At 51.2% G+C, this 20,193-nt stretch overlaps 1 protein-coding gene across 1 annotated transcript in view; it reads left to right on the top strand.

The window, feature by feature from the left end:
• The window catches only part of DYSF (dysferlin), a 303,950-nt gene that overhangs the window by 97,385 nt on the left and 186,372 nt on the right, over window positions 1-20,193 (top strand). The window contains exons 12-21 of the mRNA XM_074951962.1: window positions 510-636; window positions 1,426-1,529; window positions 7,763-7,831; window positions 7,933-7,976; window positions 8,976-9,058; window positions 12,974-13,015; window positions 15,045-15,160; window positions 15,844-15,957; window positions 16,949-17,126; window positions 19,407-19,531. Coding sequence (XP_074808063.1) covers window positions 510-636; window positions 1,426-1,529; window positions 7,763-7,831; window positions 7,933-7,976; window positions 8,976-9,058; window positions 12,974-13,015; window positions 15,045-15,160; window positions 15,844-15,957; window positions 16,949-17,126; window positions 19,407-19,531 — 1,002 coding nt within the window. The remainder of the gene's footprint in view (window positions 1-509; window positions 637-1,425; window positions 1,530-7,762; window positions 7,832-7,932; window positions 7,977-8,975; window positions 9,059-12,973; window positions 13,016-15,044; window positions 15,161-15,843; window positions 15,958-16,948; window positions 17,127-19,406; window positions 19,532-20,193) is intronic.

Below are 20,193 nucleotides of genomic sequence, written 5' to 3'. Positions count from 1 at the left end.
CAGTCACTTTTCCATTCTTCAGATCAGTTTGGTAACATGACCTTCCTTTCTGTATTGCGCTGTATTAATCTTTGATTACAATCTATGATTGATAAATACAGATTGAACCTGATTATTTGACCTCTTACTACCAGCAGAACCAAACTCAAAACGCAACACAGGGAAGTCAGAGGTAAAATGCTCATGGACCTCATGAGAGTAGCGTTAGGCCAACGCTGAACCCTTTAAAGGTCCCACCCTCTAGCTCAGATCCTGCACTCTCTATGTGTCTGTGGCTTTACAGCAGAGATGGGCCTGATCCCTGGAGTTTGGCTCTGAATCCAAACTTTCACGACTGGTTTGGGTCTGAGGGTCCCAGGTGGGGCCCGTTGCTGGTTTATGGTAAAGGACGTCTCACCATGGGGGTGGGATGCATTAGTTTCTGCTTAGCGGACTCTGTTTCTCTGCTTTGCGGAAAGGTTCAGCCCCATTTCTCTCCTTTTGTAACAGCTTGTTTGTTTGTCTCACAGCTGGAGAAGAAAGAAGTGGTTGAAGAGAAGGAAGATATTGAGGGGAATCTTCTGCGCCCAACTGGGGTCACGCTGAGAGGGGCTCACTTCTGCCTGAAAATTTACAGAGCTGAAGACTTGCCCCAGAGTATGTGTTTCTGCTGTGGGGTCTAATTGCAACTGATCCATGCTCATCACCTTGGAAATGGCACAGCAGCAGTAACATGTTACAGCCCAAGGGTGAAGGGAAATAGTCCACCTGTGTTCTGTATTTCCATTCCATGCATCTCACTCTGACACTGGACTCTTTAACGCCTTAGACCAGCTCTCCCGTGCATGTGAATCATCAGAGTGCCACGGTAGACAATGGGCCAAACCCCCAGCTGGTGTAGATTGGTGCAGCGCCACTAGAGTCAGTGGAGTTGTGCTGATTTACACCAGCTGAGGAGCTGTCCTTTGACATTCTACTTGGTGTCACTCAGAGGCATGCGCCCTGCGGGGCAGATGGACTTTTACGGCTTCAGGGCTGTAAAAGTAATTAGTACAGGGCCAGGATTGTTACCGGGACAAGGCTTGGGGGCTGGTTAAAGAGGCTGGTTAAAGAGGCTTCCACCTCTTATTCCACCAGGGACTGGAACTCATTGCCTTTCAATGGATGTAAAATCCCATAGTGGTCTCAGTGCCACAGTGGTCACATCTGTCACTACCACATAACTGGTACTAACTGAAGGGCTGATCGGTAAAGACTGGGCCACAGAGATGGAAAAGTTCAGAGTCAGATTCTAAGCAGAGAGTTCAGACTCCTCCATGTGCTCTGAAGCCGAGGGCCTACCAGCCCGGGGCCATTCTGGGCTGGCCACTGGCATCACAGTCAGCTGACTCCTTATGCGCTCCAGCCTTATGAGCGCTGATTGTTGAGGGTTCTCTTCTGTTCCAGTGGATGATGCCATCATGGACAATGTCAAGCAGATCTTCGGCTTTGAGAGCAACAAGAAGAACCTGGTTGATCCATTTGTGGAAGTCAGCTTTGCTGGCAGAACGGTGAGTGGTGGAAACTGACGGGCCATCCTCTGGCTGAGCAGGAAATCTGCCTTTGTCTCCTGGACTCCTCTTCCCTTAGCAACCCCATCAATGGGCCACCAGCCTCGTTCCATGGGACAGTGTTTGGTTGTGAGCCAGCTGTCACCTGGGGTCAACTGGAGCATGGAAATGTGGGAGATGGGTGGCACCGTTTTCTAAAAGATGAAAGTAAAGGAGGTCAGGAGACTGGGGAATAGGTGGTCTAGGGCATTTCTGGTGCCTTTGTTTGTTGCTTTGGAGAAAAACAAAGAGGAATGAGGCCTGGGCAGAGTTTTATTGCAGGGTGATGCCTGCAGCAGTTTGACCTGTTGGACTGACACAGCTCCCCGGTGGGCACGCAGTGGCATCGCTCACATCTGTATCTTACTCCCAAAAGCTAGAGATGGGGAAGATCTGTCGGTCTGATTGCTCATACTCTGCTCATTTCTGTAGTGCCGGAACATCTACGGAGTTAGGTCAACTCCTCCATCCAGCCTGGTCAGTGCTGCCCTGACCCCTAGAACACCTTTGTCCGGTCTGGTGCCATGTTCTAACCATCTTCACTCTTAGGAAATGGTTCCTGATGCCCCGTCCAAGTTTCCCTTTGCGCAGTTTCATCTCATCAGCCTTAGTTATGCCCCCTTTGATCTGTCTTTTCCGTCCTTGTGCTGAAATACCACGAAGAAGGGTGCACTAAGAATATTGAGATAGATGGACAGATTTTCCTACACATCCGTACTTGTGCCTATAGCCACTACCCCTTTGTCAGTGTCACAAAATTAAAATGGCAAAACATTTTTTTAATTAAAATCTCTGATCCCTCTCAATGCAAAAATAAATAAAAATCCATAACTAAGGAGCCAGTCTTGGCTGCCTTTGCTCACAGGACTATTTGCAGGGTAGGACACAGACAGGATGGCAAAGCTAGGTTCTGAGTAGCAACAGATTAGCCATGGGATGCATCTCTCTGGAGAAAGCATGGATGGTGTCTTCTGTTCTTTGCTGCATATGAGTAATTTCTGCTCCATGCTCTTAGTGGTGCTGTTGTATTAAAAATGACAATGCAAATATTTAGATCCTTGTGTGTTTGCGGGGAGGGGTGGGGAAATAACCAAGAAATAATTTCCTAGCTCGGGGCTCGGCTACAGTTTTGGAACAGGCTTAAATTGATGGATGATCATTGTTTCATTGTCTCTTAAATGTTCTCAGTTCCCAAGCTGTGATCCATGAACCATTGCTGGTCCACGAGGATCTGTCTGGTCCCATGGATCTGACACCTCCTCCCTTAATTTCCATCTGATAAATTCCATTATGATACATTAAACATTTTCCTAACCTTCCTCTTCCAGGTAGGCAATGGGCTGTAGTTGTGATGGGGATGTTATTGGATCGTAAATGGGAATGGAGCTGGGTGTTCAGAAAGGGGAGGCGGGAAGGGCCCACAAAACAATCTCTCTGTTAAAATGTGGCGTAGTCCATTCTGAATAGTTTCTCGTATAGCCCTCCTCACCATAGTATCTGCGTGCTTCCATTGGTGCAATAAGTTAGTGCAGACGTTGGTCCCAAACATCTGTCCTGTGTGGTTTGTACTTCCTCTTATCCTGGTCCCAGGGTGAATTGTGTGGGCAGTGGAAGGTTTTGTTGCGGCAGGGTTCTGCATTTTAAATGTCCACGCTGCTCTGTGTTTGCATCAGAGGAGGCAGGATGGCGGAGGGCGCTTGGACAGGAAAGCGGGGAAGTTTGGGATGGTTCTTAGTTCTTGGGGGAGTTCATTCCGTAGTCTCAGGTCGCACCCAAGAAAGTTGTTTCCTGCCCAGACGAGCTTTGTCCTTGTGGTGGAGAGTTGCTGACCATAGTCCTCGTCTTGGAGCAATAGGCTTTTTTAGCTATCCTGGGCCCAAGCAATTGAGCACCTTGAAGATAAGGACCAAGACCTTGAACTGGACTGAGGTGACTTTAACCTGGCCCGTGCCAAAGTTCCCTCTAAACTGTGCATGATCTGCCCCCTGCTGGCAAGCACCACACACACACTGACCAGTGACTGCAATGCAGGGGAGCTCCTTCTTCAGGAGACATCTGCTTCTTGGATGGGCAGAAGGAGGCACTCGGGACATCCCTCTTTCTGCAGCTACGTAAGAACATAAGAAAAGCCATAGTGGGTCAGACCAACGGTTCATCAAGCCCAGTATCCTGTCTTTCAGCAGTGGCCAGATGCTTCAGAATGAATGAACAGAACAGGGCAATATTGAGCGATCCATCTCCAGTCGTCTACTCCCAGATTCTGGCAGTTGGAGGTTTAGGGACACCCAGAGCATGGGGATGTATCCCTGATTATCCTGGCGAATAGCCATTGATGGACCTAGCCTTCATTAACTTATCTAGTTCTTTTTTGAACCCTGTTATATTTTTGGCCTTCACAGCATCCCCTGGCAATGAGTTCCACAGGTTGACTGTGCGTTGTGTGAAGAAATACTTCCTTTTGTTTGTTTTAAACCTGCTGCTTATTCATTTCATCAGATAACCACTTGTTCTTGTGTTATAAGAAGGAGTAAATAACACTTCCTTATTTACAAAAAGAAAAGGAGTACTTGTGGCACCTTAGAGACTAACCAATTTATTTGAGCATAAGCTTTCGTGAGCTACAGCTCACTTCATCGGATGCATACTGTGGAAAATACAGAAGATGTTTTTATACACGCAAACCATGAAAAAATGGTTGTTTATCACTACAAAAGGTTTTCTCTCCCCCCACCCTACTTTCCTGCTGGTAATAGCTTATCTAAAGTGATCACTCTCCTTACAATGTGTATGATGATCAAGGTGGACCTAAGGAGAGTGATCACTTTAGATAAGCTATTACCAGCAGGAGAGTAGGGTGGGGGAGAGAAAACCTTTTTTAGTGATAAACACCCATTTTTTCATGGTTTGCGGTGTATAAAAACATCTTCTGTATTTTCCACAGTATGCATCCGATGAAGTGAGCTGTAGCTCACGAAAGCTTATGCTCAAATAAATTGGTTAGTCTCTAAGGTGCCACAAGTCCTCCTTTTCTTTTTGCGAATACAGACTAACATGGCTGTTACTCTGAAACTTCCTTATTTACTTTCTCCACACCAGTCATGATTTTATAGACCTCGATCATATCCCCCCCCTCCCTCCCCAGTCGTCTCTTTTCTAAGTTGATCAGTCCAGTCTTTTGAATCTCTCCTCATATGGAAGCTGTTCCATACCCCTCATCGTTTTTGTTGCCCTTCTTTGAATCTTTTCCAATTCTAATATATCTTTTTTTGAGATGGGGCAACTAGAATCGCACACAGTATTCAAGGTGTGGGCGTACCATGAATGTATATAGTGGCATTATGTTATTTTTTTATTTTATTATCTATCCCTTTCCTAATGGTTCCTAACATTGTTCGCCTTTTTGACTGCCACAGCACAGTGAGCAGACGTTTCCAGAGAACTCTCCACAATGACTCCAAGGTCTCTTTCTGGAGTGGTAACAGCTAATTTAGACCCCATCATTTTGTATGTATAGTTTGGATTAAGTTTTCCAATGTGCATTACTTTGCATTTATCAACAGTGAATTTCATCTGCCACTTTTTAGCCCAGTCACCTGTTTAGTGAAATCTCTTTGTAACTCTTTATAGTCCCTGACTATCTTGAGTAATTTTGTATTGTCTGCACATTTTGCCACCTCACTGTTTACCCCCTTTTCCAGATCATTTATGAATATGTTGAACAGCACAGGTCCCAGCACAGATCCTTGGGGGTCCCCCCTATTTACCTCTTGCCCTTGTGAAAACTGACCATTTATCCTACCCTTTGTTTCCTGTCTTTTAACTTGTTACTGATCTATGAGGGGACCTTCCCTCTTATCCCATGACTGCTTACTTTGCTTAACAGCCTTTGATGCGGGACCTTGTCAAAGCTTTCTGAAAGTCCAAGTACACTATATCCACTGGATCACCCTTGTTCACGTGCTTGTTGACTCCCTCAAAGAATTCTAATAGATTGGTGAGGCATGATTTCCCATCACAAAAGTCTTGTTCGCTCTTCCCCAACACATCATATTCATCTATAGATTCTATTTGTGTGATAATTCTCTTCTTTACTAGTTTCAACAGTTTGTCTGATACTGACATTAGGCTTATTGGCCTATAATTGCCAGGATTGCCTTTTCTGAAAAATTGGCATTATATTAGCTACCCTCTAGTCATCTGCTATAGTGGCCAATTTAAGTGATCGGTTATATACCACATTTAGTAGTTTTGCAATTTCATATCTAAGTTCCTTCAGAGCTCTTGGGTGATACCATCTGGTGACTTATTACTGTTTAGTTGATCAATTTGTTAAAAAATCTCATCTATTGATGCCTCAATGTGGGACAGTCCCTCAGATTTGTCACCTAAAAAAGAATGGCTTGGATGTGGGATCTCCCCTATATCCTCTGCAGTGAAAACCCAGGCAAAGAATTCATTTAGCTTCTCCACAACAGCCTTGTTTTCCTTGAGTATTTCTTTAGCACCTCGATCATCCAGTGGCCCGCTGACTGTTTGACAGGCTTCCTGTTTCTGATATACTTAATTTTTTTGTTGCTTTTTTGGTGTGTCTTTACCTAATTGCTCTTCAGATTCTTTCTTGACCTGCTTATTGTACTTTTACATTTGACTTGCCAGAGTTTATGGTCTTTTCTATTTTCTTCACTAGGATTTGACTTCCGATTTTTAAAGGATGCCCTTTTGTCTCTAACCACCTCTGCTATTTAGCCATGGTGGTGTTTTTTGGTCCCCTTACTTTTTTATTTTTTTTATTTGGTGCATGCATTCAATTTGACTTCTTCTATGGTGTTTTAAATAGTCTTCATGCAGTTTGGAGGCATTTCACACATGACGCTTCATTTTAATTTCCATTTAATTAGCTTCCTCATTTTTGTGTAGTTCCCTCTTTTGAAGGTAAATGCTACTGTGGTGGGTTTCTTTGGCACTTTCCCCCTTACAAGGATGTTAAATTACATTACATTATAGTTGCTATTATTGAGTGGTTCAGCTATAGTCACCTCTTGGACCAGATCCTGTGCTCCACTTAGAACTTAATCAAGAATTGCCTCTCCTCTGGTGGGTTCCAGGACTAGCTACTCCAAGAAGCAGGCATTTAAGGTGTCTAGAAATTTTATCTCTGCATCCTGTCCTGAGGTGACATGTTCCCAGTCAATATGAGGATAGCTGAAATCCCCCATTATTATTGCATTTTCTGTGTTTGTAGCCTCTCTAATCTCCCTGAACGTTTCACAATCACTGTCACCGTCTTGGTCAGGTGGTCGGTAGGATATCCCTACTGCTACACTTTCCTTGTTCAAGCATGGGATTTCTATCCATAGAGATTCTATGGTGCAGTTTGTTTCATTCAAGATATTTACTGTATTTGACTCTATGCTTTCTTTCACATATAGTGCCACTCCCCCACCAGTGTGACCTACTCTGTTATTTCTGTATATTTTGTACCTGGGTGTTACCTTGTGTCCCACTGCTCCCCCTCCTCCCATAGCCATGGCTTGCTCCTCCCGGGCATTGGAAGGAGCTCCAAGCCTTCCTTTCCCCCACACAGTAGGTGTTTCTCCTGGCATCACATAGGACCCCGAAGAACATTTGGCTTGAGAGAGACAGTCTGAGGACCCTGACACAGGAGCGACAGAAGTGCCCTAAAAGTGTGTGTGTGTGTGTGTGTGTGTAACTGATGCCTGATCTGTGGCCCCGCCCCCGTGCCGCCTCTTCTCACCAAGGCCACGCCCTTGCCCCGCCTCTTCTTCCGAGGCCCTGCCCCCACATTGCCTCTTTCCCTGAGGCCCCTCCCCCTGTTGCTCTCCCTTACAGCCAGTAAAAAGTGGGAGGGCATAGCCCTCCCTTTTTTAAAAGCAGTGGAGCTATGGCCCTTTGGTTCCCCATGCTCTGGTGTCCCTGCCCTGACACCACCCACAAAGCCAGACAGCAGCAGGAAGGCCTGGTTTTTGGACATCCTGGCCCGTTATGGCTCAGGATTGCCTCCCTCAGGTGCATGTTGTTGCACCCTGGAAGGTTTCCTAAGAATTGGAAGCCACGAAAAACCCACCTGGGGCAGGGAAACGTAACAGAAACAACCAGATGAGTCTGTGGCTCATAAAGAAGGGAGAGCCAATGCTGCCCTGACGCTGCCTTTTATTGTTCCCTTCTATCGCCAGATCAGCTCTAAGATCCTGGAGAAGAACGCCAACCCACAGTGGAACCAGCGCATCACCGTGCCGGCCATGGTGAGCAACGGCAGATCTCTGCCCCGGGGGTCACTTCGCTCCGAGCACTGTTCCCTCAGCCGTTTGCACTGACCATTCCCCTTTTGTGCCTATTTCCCTAGTTTCCTTCCATGTGTGAGAAAATGAGGATCCGGGTCATGGACTGGTGAGTTTGAAATGGAGATAGAAGGAGACAACGTCCAAGAGGAGATGGGCCGTGTCTACACAGTGGGGAGCCTATTCTAAGGACCAATTTAGGCACCCCCAGTCTCAATGGTCCTGTACTAGTGCAACCCAGATCCGAAATGCAGCGAGCGTCCCAAGCCAGATGCATTCCCAGAACCAACGCCTCCACTCTGCAAGGGCCAAGCGAGGTCTTCCAGGCATGTTAAGGCCGGGGTGGGTCAGGTGATAACTGGCTGTAAGGAGCACTCCCCAGGGCAGTAACTTCCTTTACCTGCAACCAAGTGGCTCCAAAACATATAGGAAATTATTTCTCACCTTTGTAAACATCCAAGAACATACAGGTTGGTAGTAGCTGTAGGCAATAAGGTGATGGGTGCTAGGCTAATAATCTTACACGCAGGAGGGAGCGGGCTAAGGGAATGTCTACACTGCAATTAAACATCCCTGGGTGGCCCATGACAGCTGATGTGGGCTTGTGAGGCCTGGGCTGTGGGGCTATCAAATTGCAGGGTGGATGTTCAGGCTTTGTCCCTAAGTGGCTAGAGCAGTGGACAGGGAATTGGGATTCCTGGCTTCTATTGTGCAGTCTGCCACTGTCTCCCTTTGTGATAGTGGGCAAGTCACTTCATGTCGCTATGTGCCTCAGTTTCCCTTCTGTAACACCAAGTTAATGGAACAGATCTGCAGCTGGGAAAAATCAGCACAGCTTCATTGACTTCTGCTGGGGATCTGGCTCACTGACTCCAATGAAGCAATGTGGATTTACACCAGATGGGGATCTGGCCCACTGACTCCAGTGGAGCAATGTGGATTTACACCAGATGGGGATCTAGTCCAATAATATTGACCTGTCTTAATAGGGATGACTTGGAGAGTTAACGTTTGTAAAGAACATGGAGATCTCCCAAGGAAGGCTCTTTATGGGCAAAGCATGATCAACCAAATGCTTACTACAATTCAGCTGAACCCCTTATTTCAGGGACCGTGTCACTCACAATGATGTCATCGGCACGACCCACCTGTGCATGTCTCAAATCTCTGCCCCGGGAGGAGAGCTGGAAGGTAAGGAGAGGCCCATGCCTGGAGTTTGCACTGGGCGCTATGGGGAATGCATGCTCGTGGCTCGGAGGCTGGTCTTGGCTTTAGTGAAGGAGAAATACTGACTGGGATCCTCTCTATGAAACCTTGGGGGCTGGTGCCTTCTCCTCCGACGGGCGAGCATGGGGGAATCTCAAGTGACTCTGACTGAAGTTGCGTCGTGACAGAAGTGGGTGACTCTTTAAGGCATGTCGTGAATGTCGTCTGCGCTGAAGCTCTGGGTGGGTTTTGGCTGCAGCCCAGCTCCACCCCAGCAGGGGCACTAGAAATCAGGAGGATGAGCCCTGGACATGCAGTGGGATGCTGCCTCCTGCCTGTGGACAGGAGGGGAGCATACGCTCTCTTGTGCTCTCGGACGGCTCTGCCGGCTGCTGAGGAGACAGCCGGGAGAGGTGTGGCTGGCTCCTGCACAGTGTGGTGTACAAAGGCGGGGAGGCATCCTGTGCCCTCCCTGTCCCATGGGTACCTGTGGAAGGGGCAGTCATCACTTGGCACTAGGGCATCCAGGGCTAAATCCTGCCTCTATTGATGCCAGTGGCAAAGCTCCGAATGGGGGGCACAATTTGACCCCAAATCCTCGCTGCACGACCCCAGCGTGTCTTCCAGTTATTGGCTATGTCCTGGTCCAGCAAAGCACTTAAGCAGGTGTGTAACTTGAAGCAGGTGGATTATCCCCTTGGCTTCACTGGGCCTGCTCCAGTCCAAAGGGTAAGCACGTGATGGATCGGGGCCTATATCCATGGGGTATCTTTGGATTCTCTGGGCCAAACTCTCCCCTTGCTTCTTGACTGGTGCAAGCCCTGCTAACCTCCCGCTGGGGCCCGGGGTTGCTTGGGCATTGGGAACGTCCTGGTGACGTGCCGGTGGTGGCCCTTTGAATTTCTGCATGTGTGTCCGCTTTGAAGTGCAAGCTCCGTAGGGCAGGGGTGGAGAATTGCTCTGTCTGAGCATGCCCCAGCTGCTCACGAAAGAAGCATTAGGGAGCGTGGAGCTCATTTTGCCTTAGTTTGAACCCACCTTCACATTGTAATCTAGGAGCCAGGAAGAGTCCCCTCCTGCCTGTTCTCAGTGCGTAGAGGGTGGGGAAAGACTGTGTGGTTTCAGGGATCTGGGACTCTGCTAAGTCCTGACTCAGTGTCTTCCCTCCAGGGTATGTCTACACTGCATTGTAAACCCGGATCTGCTGGGCCCGGGCTTGTGGATTCTGTGTTTCTAGCCATGTGCTGGAGCATCCACACCGCATTGTAAACTGACATAAGAATGGCCATAGTGGGGTCAGACCATAGGCCCATCTAGCCCAGTATCCTGTCTTCCGACGGTGGCCAAGGCCAGGTGTAAACCTGCGTTTACGCTTGCTGGACCCAGGTCTCTCAGGCATGCTAACGCATCCACACTGCACTACTCGGGTCTGTGGCTTGAGCAGTGTCCACATTGCAAAATGACAGGCTTAGATCTGAGTCGCAGTGGGATTTGGGTTGTGACCCTCCCCCCTGCCCCGCCCCCAGCAGAGTCCTAAGACCCAGGTCCCAAAAGGGGACTGGAGATCAAACCTGAATCAGAGGCTGGACTTAGACGTACCCTCAGTGGCTGGCTCACGTAAGAGGTTTGTGAGCCTGTTATTTGCTGCAGCAGCGAGGCTTGGTCTTCTAGCTCCAGTGGTAGCGGCTCATGCTTTTAGTGCTGAGGGTTCTTGGGTTCAAGTCCTGAAGATGTCCCGAGTGGGGGCTGGGGGGGTCTGGCAATCAGTGGCCAGACCTCAATCACACTGTTCGTGTCATGGTATTCGTGTCAGGCGGGAGGAAGTGCAGGGACTCATGGTTCACTTTGTTGTGTTGTGGTTTCTGAATAACCCGGGTCTTTGCAGCTGCTCGGAGCTGTGGTAGGGACTGTGGCCTGAACCTGCCCTAAACCCGTCGGTTACTGAATAACTCCTGCAGCTAACTCCCTTTGCTGCTCTGTTCCGACTGTCCTCGCCGCCATGCTCCCGTTGGTTTGTACTGGCTGCACTCCAGACAGAACCCTTGTGAGTGGGCGCCAGGTGCTGACACAATTGCAGCTTGCCTGGTTTGGCGTATCCACGCTGTAGCATTTCTCCCAGGCCAATCACATGTCAGTGGTTTTGGCCTGCCCATACTTATTGTATAGCACCGCCATGTTCCCATTGATGCACTCTGGGAAATTTGGGGCAGCTGCAACCTCCTGTCTCTGCCGCTGGTGCAGAGTGGCAGAGGATTGTGGGTATTTTCTCATGTGGCGCAATGCATTTTGGGATCTTGCTCATGGACCAGGGAGGTAGAGGGACAAGCTAACCCTATTACCCGTGCACAGTTCAATGACCCCCGGCTCAAACACACATACACAGCAGAACTTCCCGGTGAGAGTCCAGCCGCAGCTCTGCTTACAAGCCGGGTTGAAACATGGTGCCCTCACAGTGCTTAAGAAAAGAAAGCCTAGGCCTAAAACACAGGGTGTCAGCCTGGTGACAAACTCGGTCAAGGTCTGTAATGCAGTTGGGGCCTTAGGGGCAGCTAACCTGTTCTTACAACACAAACTACCCTGCCAGTGCATGCGGAGTATGGAGTTCAGACTGCAATGCCATGCGCCCACTGACACGGGCTTTGTCTATTCATCCTCCCTTTCCTGGGAGGAAACCTAACTTATGGGGCAGCTGCAGAGCCCTAGAGAGAGAGCGAGGGGACGGGCGACAGGAAAGAGGGGTACGTCAGAGGTGTTTGGAAGCATTTCCCTTACGCCGGTCCCAGCCCTGTGCTCTTAGGGGCTGTTGCACTGCAAAGCGCATTGGGAGCTGAGACTGGCAGCCACGAAGGGTTTTAGTCCCGAGAAATGGCTCTGCGGGGCCATGCAGGTACGTGGATACAGAGGGACCCCCTCACAGTTAACTTCTCTGCCGGCCACAGGAGCAGGTCACATGGGCATCGTGGGAGGCCGCACAGGGACCTACACTCGCACCTACCGTGTACCCAGGAGATCCCCACTCGACAGCCCATTGCAACCTCACTCTTCGAAGGACGAAGCACTGGGATACACCCTTTCCTCCCCACCCCATCCCAGATGCCCCTTGTTCCCTTTCTGTCCGGTCCCCCAGATACAACATGTGCAGTGTCCCATGTGGTAGAGAAATCCTGCGGCTTGGCTGTGATGCATACAGAGGCTGCTGGACACAGACACACCTTGTGGGTCTCTCTGGCCTACAGTCACCACACAGGGTCCCCCCATGTCCGAGCCTGGATTCAGTAGCCATCAAGGGACCCATCCCCCTCTTCCATATCCCCCTAATGACCAACTGTCTGTCTGAAGCCCCATATGTCTTGCCTTGCGCTGGGCCCCACAGAACCAAAGGCCAGCTCTGGGGAGACGGCGTTTATAGAGGAGCAGAACGGAAGCCCCTAGTTGTTCCGGTGTGCTTTGGGATGCCCGTTGCAGCCCCGGGGACCGTTGGGTGAAGGGGTTGGGTGTAGCCATTGTCAGAGACGGGCCTGAGCCACAGCTAGATTGGTGCAATGCATTGTGGGACACAGAGCAGGGAGGTAGATTTGGACCTCTGCTGGGCTCCTGGGAGGCGGCTTGGCCGGCTGACTTGAGTAAGGACGCCGGGCCTGGGCTCTGTAGGAAAGGCTCCCAATCCACTCCCAGGGCCTCATGTGGCATGGTGCAGCATGAGTAGCTTCTCGCCAGAGTGACCTAGGAGACTGTAGCTGTTATAGGTCCCCTCTCGGTCTCTCTCTAGAGTCTGGCACAAAAAGCCCCCTTGCAGCAGCAGCTTGCATGTCCCATAATGCATTGGTCTCATGTCATGCTCCTTCCACCCCTTCTCTGTTGTTCCCACTCTAACCTTCTCTTCATTTCTTTGTGCCTCAGATGAGTTTCCTGTTCTCGCGAAGCCCCTGAAAGCTACAGCCAGTACGTCCCTTTAGCCTGTTGGTTGCAATCATGGTTTGGTAATTTGGCCGTTTTAGCTGTGTTTAGACACACTGGGAAACTGGACAGAACCGGGATCAGCAAAAGTCTCAGTGTCTGAAATGTGGCTTGTGAAAGGGAGCAAGCCACTGAGATATGGCCCCAGACGTCTTCCAGCCTCATATGTGCCCCCTTGGATCATCAATGGGGTGGGATGGGCCATGGTCGGAGTCTCCACCATCCTTTGGCCTCTGGTGGGGTTGGTATGCCAAGCACAAGGCACTGCTCTCTGTTAGTCATCTTTCTGTTGAACTCTGACAGTATTTCGTGTGGTAAGCAGGACCCAGGATGTGTTGTGCTGCTCACTGGGCCAAGACCTGGTGCATTGGGCCTGGCTGGTTTCAAAGTACAAGGCAGGGGGACACCAATTTATTCCTGCTCACTTAGCATCTGATGCCAATCTCTCAAGCAATGGTCTGAGGGTCACCTGGTGGATCATTAGGTGTCCTAAGGAAGAGGGCCCTGAGCCAGATCCTCATCTGGTGTAAACCGGCACACACTCCATGGCAGTCAGTGGGATAAATTCCCAGTTCACTGTGGTCAGCGGAGTGACACTGATTGACGCCTGCTGGGAATCTGGCCCACTCCTTTAGAACCCCAAATATGGGACTATAGGACGAGGAGAGCCTTCATCATCCCAGAATAAATTCCGTTCTCTAAATTCCAAACACCCCGAAAGAGGGAATGGGGCTAAAATCTGGATCCTGATCTGAATTTTGTGGCTTGGGCCCCTTTCTGGTGTGGACATGGCCTAGCACTGCCACGGCTCCCCAGCATAAATCGGAAGTAGCTCCTTTGAATTCAGTGCGATTACTGCAGATTGGCTGGACCAGAGTCCCTGAGACCAGGCTCTCACTGGCAGGGTCTCCTTCTGTTGAATTGTATAGTTGTGTCCACTGCTGTGTGGGGTAGAGGAAGTGCTGGGTGGTCCGTCTGCCTCCCACTGAAATCGTGGGTGCTTTGTGACTGGCTTTATTGGGAACGGGACTGGTCTTAGCGCAGCACAGAAAGGGCTCTCAGTTCTGCCGGTGTAATGCCGGAGTAGTTGTACAGAGTAAACACCATACGGAGCTGTCACCTAACCAGGGCCTGATTCTGACCTCACTCACACTGGTGTCACCCCATTGACGTTGATGGCCCCAGTCCCAGACCATGTCTGTGCTTGGTGCAGCCAGGGAGGCTGGGGAATGCAAAGTTGGCTTTAAACCACCAATCGGGAGCGATTAGATCCTTGGTGTAAGTTAGATCAGCCCCAAGGCTATCTTAAGGGCTGGCTGCCTGCCTCTGGCTGTGCTGTGGCATTGACACACCGGCCATGCCTCCTTTACCTCAGCTACAAGCCCTATAGTGGGTGGCAATGGAGAGGTTCCAGCCACTCGCGGGTTCCATGAGCCGGTTAAATTACCAGTGTGTGTGTTGTGCAATGTGGGGGGACTGAAGGGGGACATGATAACAGTTTTCAAGTACATAAAAGGTTGTTAGGAGGAGGAAGGAGAAAAATTGTTTTCGTTAACCTCTGAGGACAGGACAAGAAGCAGTGGGCTTAAATTGCAGCAAGGGAGGTTTAGGTTGGACATTAGGAAAAACTTCCTAACTGTCAGGGTGGTGAAACATGGGAATAAATTGCCCAGGGAGGTGGTGGAATCTCCATCATCGGAGATTTTTAAGACCAGGTTTGGCAAACCCCTGTCAGGGAGGGTCTAGATAATCCTTAGTCCTGCTTTGAGTGCAGGGGACTGGACTAGATGCCCTCTCGAGGTCCCTTCCAGTCCTATGATTCTGTGATTCTAGGATAATAACAGAGTCTAGTCCACAAGGGACCCGTGTTCCTGCCCTTAGCACCCATTGGACCCGTAACTCTGTAGTTGGAGGGGTATGCTATAGTTTTCTCAGTGCTTGTTCTCTTTTTATGCATTAATTAGAAGAGCTGTAGTAGTGGTTCAGTAACCAGTTGCTCCCTGTGGTCTCCTAGTGGATGACGGGCTGGGATTCCTGCCGACGTTTGGACCCTGTTACGTAAACCTTTACGGCAGCCCGAGGGAATTTACCGGGTTTCCAGATCCCTACGAGGAACTCAACATGGGAAAGGTGAAGCTGTGGTGGTTCAGTTTTCCAAAATTCTTCTTTGCAAAGTGAAACACTCTCATTATCCCAAACTTTCATTAATCGGTACTAGGATTGGAGCTGGGCGATATTTTTCGGAAGAATAGTTTGCCAAAAAATGCAGCTTTGCTCGACGTAAAACTATTCACGAACTGGATGCAAATCGGTTCAGCCACTCACAAAGCAGGCGGTGGCGGAGGAGGAGGAGATGCTGCTGCTGTTGCTGGCCCCGTTTCCCCAAATAGCCTTTAGCTGAGTGCTTAGGACACTTACCCCAGATGTGGGAAAGCTCCCAAAAGGACGTTTTTGTTTCACAAAAAATTCCCCAAATTTTCAGTCGGTTTGATCCAGATGGAAACTCTTGATTTTTCACAACTGCTACTGAATTGAAAAAGCCACTCTTCTCCCAGATCTAAACAGGATCCGTTGCACCTACAGGAAATTATTACCCCTCTTGGCAAGTACATTTTGGCATTTGAGCATAAGCTGAGGGGCAAAAAATAACATAGTCTGCCTTACATCTGTAAGGGGCTGCATAAATACGTTGCCCGATCCTGCTCCTCTTGAACTGAACTAAATCAACGGCAAAGCTCCCATAGACTCCAGTGGGAGCATATCTGTGATGCGGCCATCTTGGTAACAGCACTTTCTTCTTATCTAACTCTAAGGGAGAGGGAGTGGCCTTTCGGGGCAGGTTGCTGATGGAGCTGGAGACAAAACTGGTGGAACATATTGAGCAGAAGTTGGAGGACATCCCGCCTGACGATATTCTACGGGTAGAGGTATGTGGACATCCTTGCTGAAGCACTACCGAGGACCCAAGCATCATGCTGGCTATAAATCATAGGGTTGGTAATTGGCAGAGCTGGGCACTGAACCTGCAGCCTCCAGAACTAAAGCCTGTTGCTGCACAGTTGGAGCCAAAAGGCTCTCCCTGCTAGCCAGCTGCTGTCGCAGACTCATCTCCGTGCTGACTCGGGCATTGAAGGTATACGGTGTGGTCGTCTGCTGCCTCTTGGCCACCCCTCATATGGAGAGAGGTCACCCTCTGGGGCCCTGTGCCTGGGGCCGTCCTGTCTCTTCCAGGGCCCTTTGTGAACTCTCAGTTCAAATGGTCTCCAGAAGGGATCCCACTTAGACCTCAGGTGCCTACCGGCTCTCTGGGCTCCAGCCCTAGGTCAGTGTCCCGCCCCGCAGTACACCAACACAATGAGTGAAATGCAAACTGGTGCAGCCTGCAGCCCGGTTTCTGCCCAGCTCCTTGGGCAGTGTCTCTCCCGGGTCTCCCTGTCAGGAGAGCTTTCTCCTGCTTGTGCTTTTCCCCTGCTGACTCAGGGCCCTGCAGAACCGTCTTGCTCCCTGCAGTCTCTGGAGCTATCTGCCTCTTCTGGCTGCCTTTTACCCTGGGATCACCTAATTCCTCTCAGGTGGGGCTAATCATGCAGCCAGGGCTGGCTTAGCCCCATGCTCTCCAGCCATGTGCAGCAGTGGGTTTCATTTACATCAGGAGGTTTGTTGGGTGACTCTCCTTGCCCACTTCCTGGGTGAGGGGTGGAGTAGGGTCCAAACCCCTCATCCCTCCCTATCCCCTCCTGTCTCCCCCTTCGTGTGGGGAGAGAGGGGCAGCTCTCTTGCATGCTGGCCTTCAGCTGCTCCTCCCTGCCCCTTTCCACGCCATCCCGGGACCCGGCGCATGCAGGAGTGGGCGAGGGTTTGGCTGGGAGAGGCCCCAGGCTGCGGCTCCTCCCACGGGGCTGGCTCTGTGTGTTGCAGAAGCATCTGCGACGGCGCAAGTACTGCCTCTTCGCCGCCTTCTACTCGGCCAGCATGCTGCAGGACGTCGACGCCGCCGTCCAGTTCGAAGTCAGCATCGGCAACTACGGCAACAAGTTCGACAACACGTGCCTGCCGCTGGCCTCCGCCACGCAGTACAGCGGGGCCGTGTTTGACGGTGAGGCGCGGGCACGGGGAAAGGGGCGTGGCAAGGAGGCCGCTCCTCAAACCAGGTCGAGCCCAAGGGGACCCTGTGACTACAGCCCCCCAGAGGCAATGCCTCTGATACGACGGGCCGAGGAAACCACCTGAATCCTGGCAGGTTTCCTGGCCTTCCTGCTCCCTGCAAGCCTGTCACAGCACCTCTGCGCTGCTGTACCGTGGGAACCAGGGTGGCCTGGCTCAGATGAAGGCCAGAACCCTGCCCCGTTACAGGCCCAGCTCACCCTCTGACACCGATTGACCTGAGATCATGGAGCTTGCTTATCTCTAATACACACGCCCCATGTTCCACTATTTAGAGTTGCCAACTTTCTACTTGCACAAAACCAAACACCCTTTCCACACCCCCTGCCCCGCCCCTCTCAGAGGCCCCGCCTCTGCTCACTCCAGCCCCCCCCACTCTTCCCACCCTCACTCACTCGCTCATTTTCACCGGGCTGGCTCAGGGGATTGGGGGTGGGGTGAGGGCTCCGGATGGGGGGTCGGGCTCTGGTGTAGGTCCAGGATGAGGGATTTAGGGTGCAGGGGGGAGCTCCGGGCTAGGGCTGAGGGGTTCGGAGTGCAGGAGGGGGCTCAGCTGGGGCAGGGGTTTGGGGTGCTGGGGGGGATGAGGGCTCTGGCTGGCGGTGCAGACTCTGGGGTGGGGCTGGGGATGAGGGGCTTGGGGTGTAGGAGGGTGCTCTGGGCTGGGACTGAGGGGTTCGGATGGGCAGGAGGGGGATCAGGGCTGGGGCAGGGGGCTGGGACACGGGGGGTAGGTGAGGGTTTCAGCTGCGGGTGCGAGCTCTAGGGTAGGGCTGGGGATGAAGGCTTGGGGTGCAGGAGGGTGCTCCGGGCTGTGATCGAGGGGTTTGGAGGGCAGGAAGGGGGATCAGGGTAGGGGATTGGGGCATAGGGGTGTGTGTGAAGGCTCTGGCTGGGGGTGTGGACCCTGGAGTGGGGCTGGGATTGAGGGGTTCAGAGGACCAGAGGGGGATCAGGGCTGGGGCAGGGGGTTGGGGCACAGGAGGGGGACAGGGGTGCAGGCTCCGGCTGGTGCTTACCTGAAGCAGCTCCCGGAAGCAGTGGCATGTCCCCCCTTTGGCTCCTAGGTGGAGACGTGGCCAGGCGGCTCTACACACTGCCCCGTCTGCAGGCGCCACCCCCACAGCTCCCATTGGCCACGGTTCCTGGCCAATGGCAGCTGCAGAGCCAGCGCTTGGGGCGGGAGCAGCTTGCGGAGGCCTGCTATGCATAGGAGCCAGAGAGAGGGATGACATGCTGCTGCTTCCAGGAGCCTGCCTTAGCTCCACTGTGTCACCGACTGGACTTTTAATGGTCTGATCAGCACCGCCACCAGGGTCCCTTTTCGACTGGGCGTTCCAGTTGAAATCCAGACACCTGGCCACCCTACCACTATTGGATGTTCCTTTTTTGGGATACCTTCAAAAGCCCGCACCCCTGAGTAAAATGTACCTCCCCCTTCCATCTCCTCTAGCTGTGCAGAACTCCTTGGGTGCTCAGGGCCATCCAGGATGCCACGGCCATTTTTGCAGTGTTTAGGGTTGCTGTCCCGGCCACGTTCCATCTTGGGCAATTGCATTCTGCCTGCCTAAAATTTCCTCCCGTTTTGTTTTAGTTGGATGTGGTATTCCCCTTCACTCCCCAGCCGAAACTGTTGAGTGGTGTTGCAGGGGACTCAGCTGCCCTCAGTTGCACCCCAGCAGTGGCTGCATTGCTGTGGTGGGTGGAGTGGTTTCGGTGTATGTAGGGTTCGGGGGTATAAATGGTGTGACAGATGTGTAAGCTGTTACTGTGATTGCAATGAACTGATTGTGTGTGCGTGTACTGCTGCCCTCCTCTGCAGGAAATCAGAACTGTCCAAGTATGAGTCATAGGCCCAATAACGACACATAATGGAGACCCCCCTTTAGATGCCGGGGCCTGCGCTTTTGGAGCAGAACCTTTTTCTGATCTCAGGAGGTCCCAGCTGGCCCCAGCATAGTGGCACCTACATAACTGTGGGTTTCTTACAACAGTTCGAGTTGCACTCGACATCTTGTTTCATACCAAGGCTGATTGGATTATAATTTATCTCATTGCTTCACACACGGAGGGAACCAGGGCTAAAACCTTTGCCCTTCAGGTCAAAGAGCACAATGCAGCAGGCCTCTGCCCCTTTCTCTGTCTATGGGCCAGTCGGTTGCAGGTGTCATCCTGCACACACAGCCAGATACGAATGTGTTCTGTCCCTCAGGTTGCCAGTATTACTACCTCCCGTGGGGCAATGTGAAGCCCGTGGTGGTGCTGTCGTCCTACTGGGAGGATATCAGCCACAGAACGGACGTGCAGAATCTCCTCCAACGCACTGCAGACAGGCTGGTGAGTGGAGCGTTGCCTTTGCATCTCCGTGGGAGAGCCCAGGGCTGTCAGGTCTGCTGGAGTTGGAGCTGAGCCTTATCATGTACCCCAAGGAGGAATCTGTATTGAGTTAATTAGTGACTCTGGGGGCATGGTATTGCAGGGGGCGGCATCTTTCAGACATAGAAAACCAAGCTCCTCAAACCTTGGGATCACTAAAGCTGCTGAGAAATGAATAGGGGAGTTAATGACAGCGTCTAGGAGGCCAAATAATTATCATAATTACATGCAGCCTCTCTAAGTCCCCATTTAGCCAATAGCATCCTTCACATCCGGGCTTTAAACAGTTGTGGGGCACTGTTGTTAAAACAGCCTCAGTGTTCCTCCCCATAGGAGGCTGCACTCAGACAGGTGGCGGGGTTGGTAAATGGTGATCTCCAGGAATACAGGGTGTGATGGTGGGTGTGAGGAACTAAGAATGGCAGAAAACATGGGAGGATTGACGGTGATCCACCCAGAAAGTGGCAGAAAAGGCTTCCGATGGACGTGGATTTAATGTCACATCCAAGGGACTCTGACCTGACCAGGGAGAGAGTGAGTCAGGGAGGGACTGTTGCTTGCAAACATCTGGCATCGATAAATAGCCACATACGATGGCAAACAGGAAAGACACACAGGAGGGA

Source organism: Natator depressus, chromosome 4 (genome assembly GCF_965152275.1).
Source record: "Natator depressus isolate rNatDep1 chromosome 4, rNatDep2.hap1, whole genome shotgun sequence".
NCBI lineage: Eukaryota > Metazoa > Chordata > Testudines > Cheloniidae > Natator > Natator depressus.
Note: the sequence above shows the minus strand (reverse complement) of the source record. Positions and strands in the feature narration are given on the sequence as shown.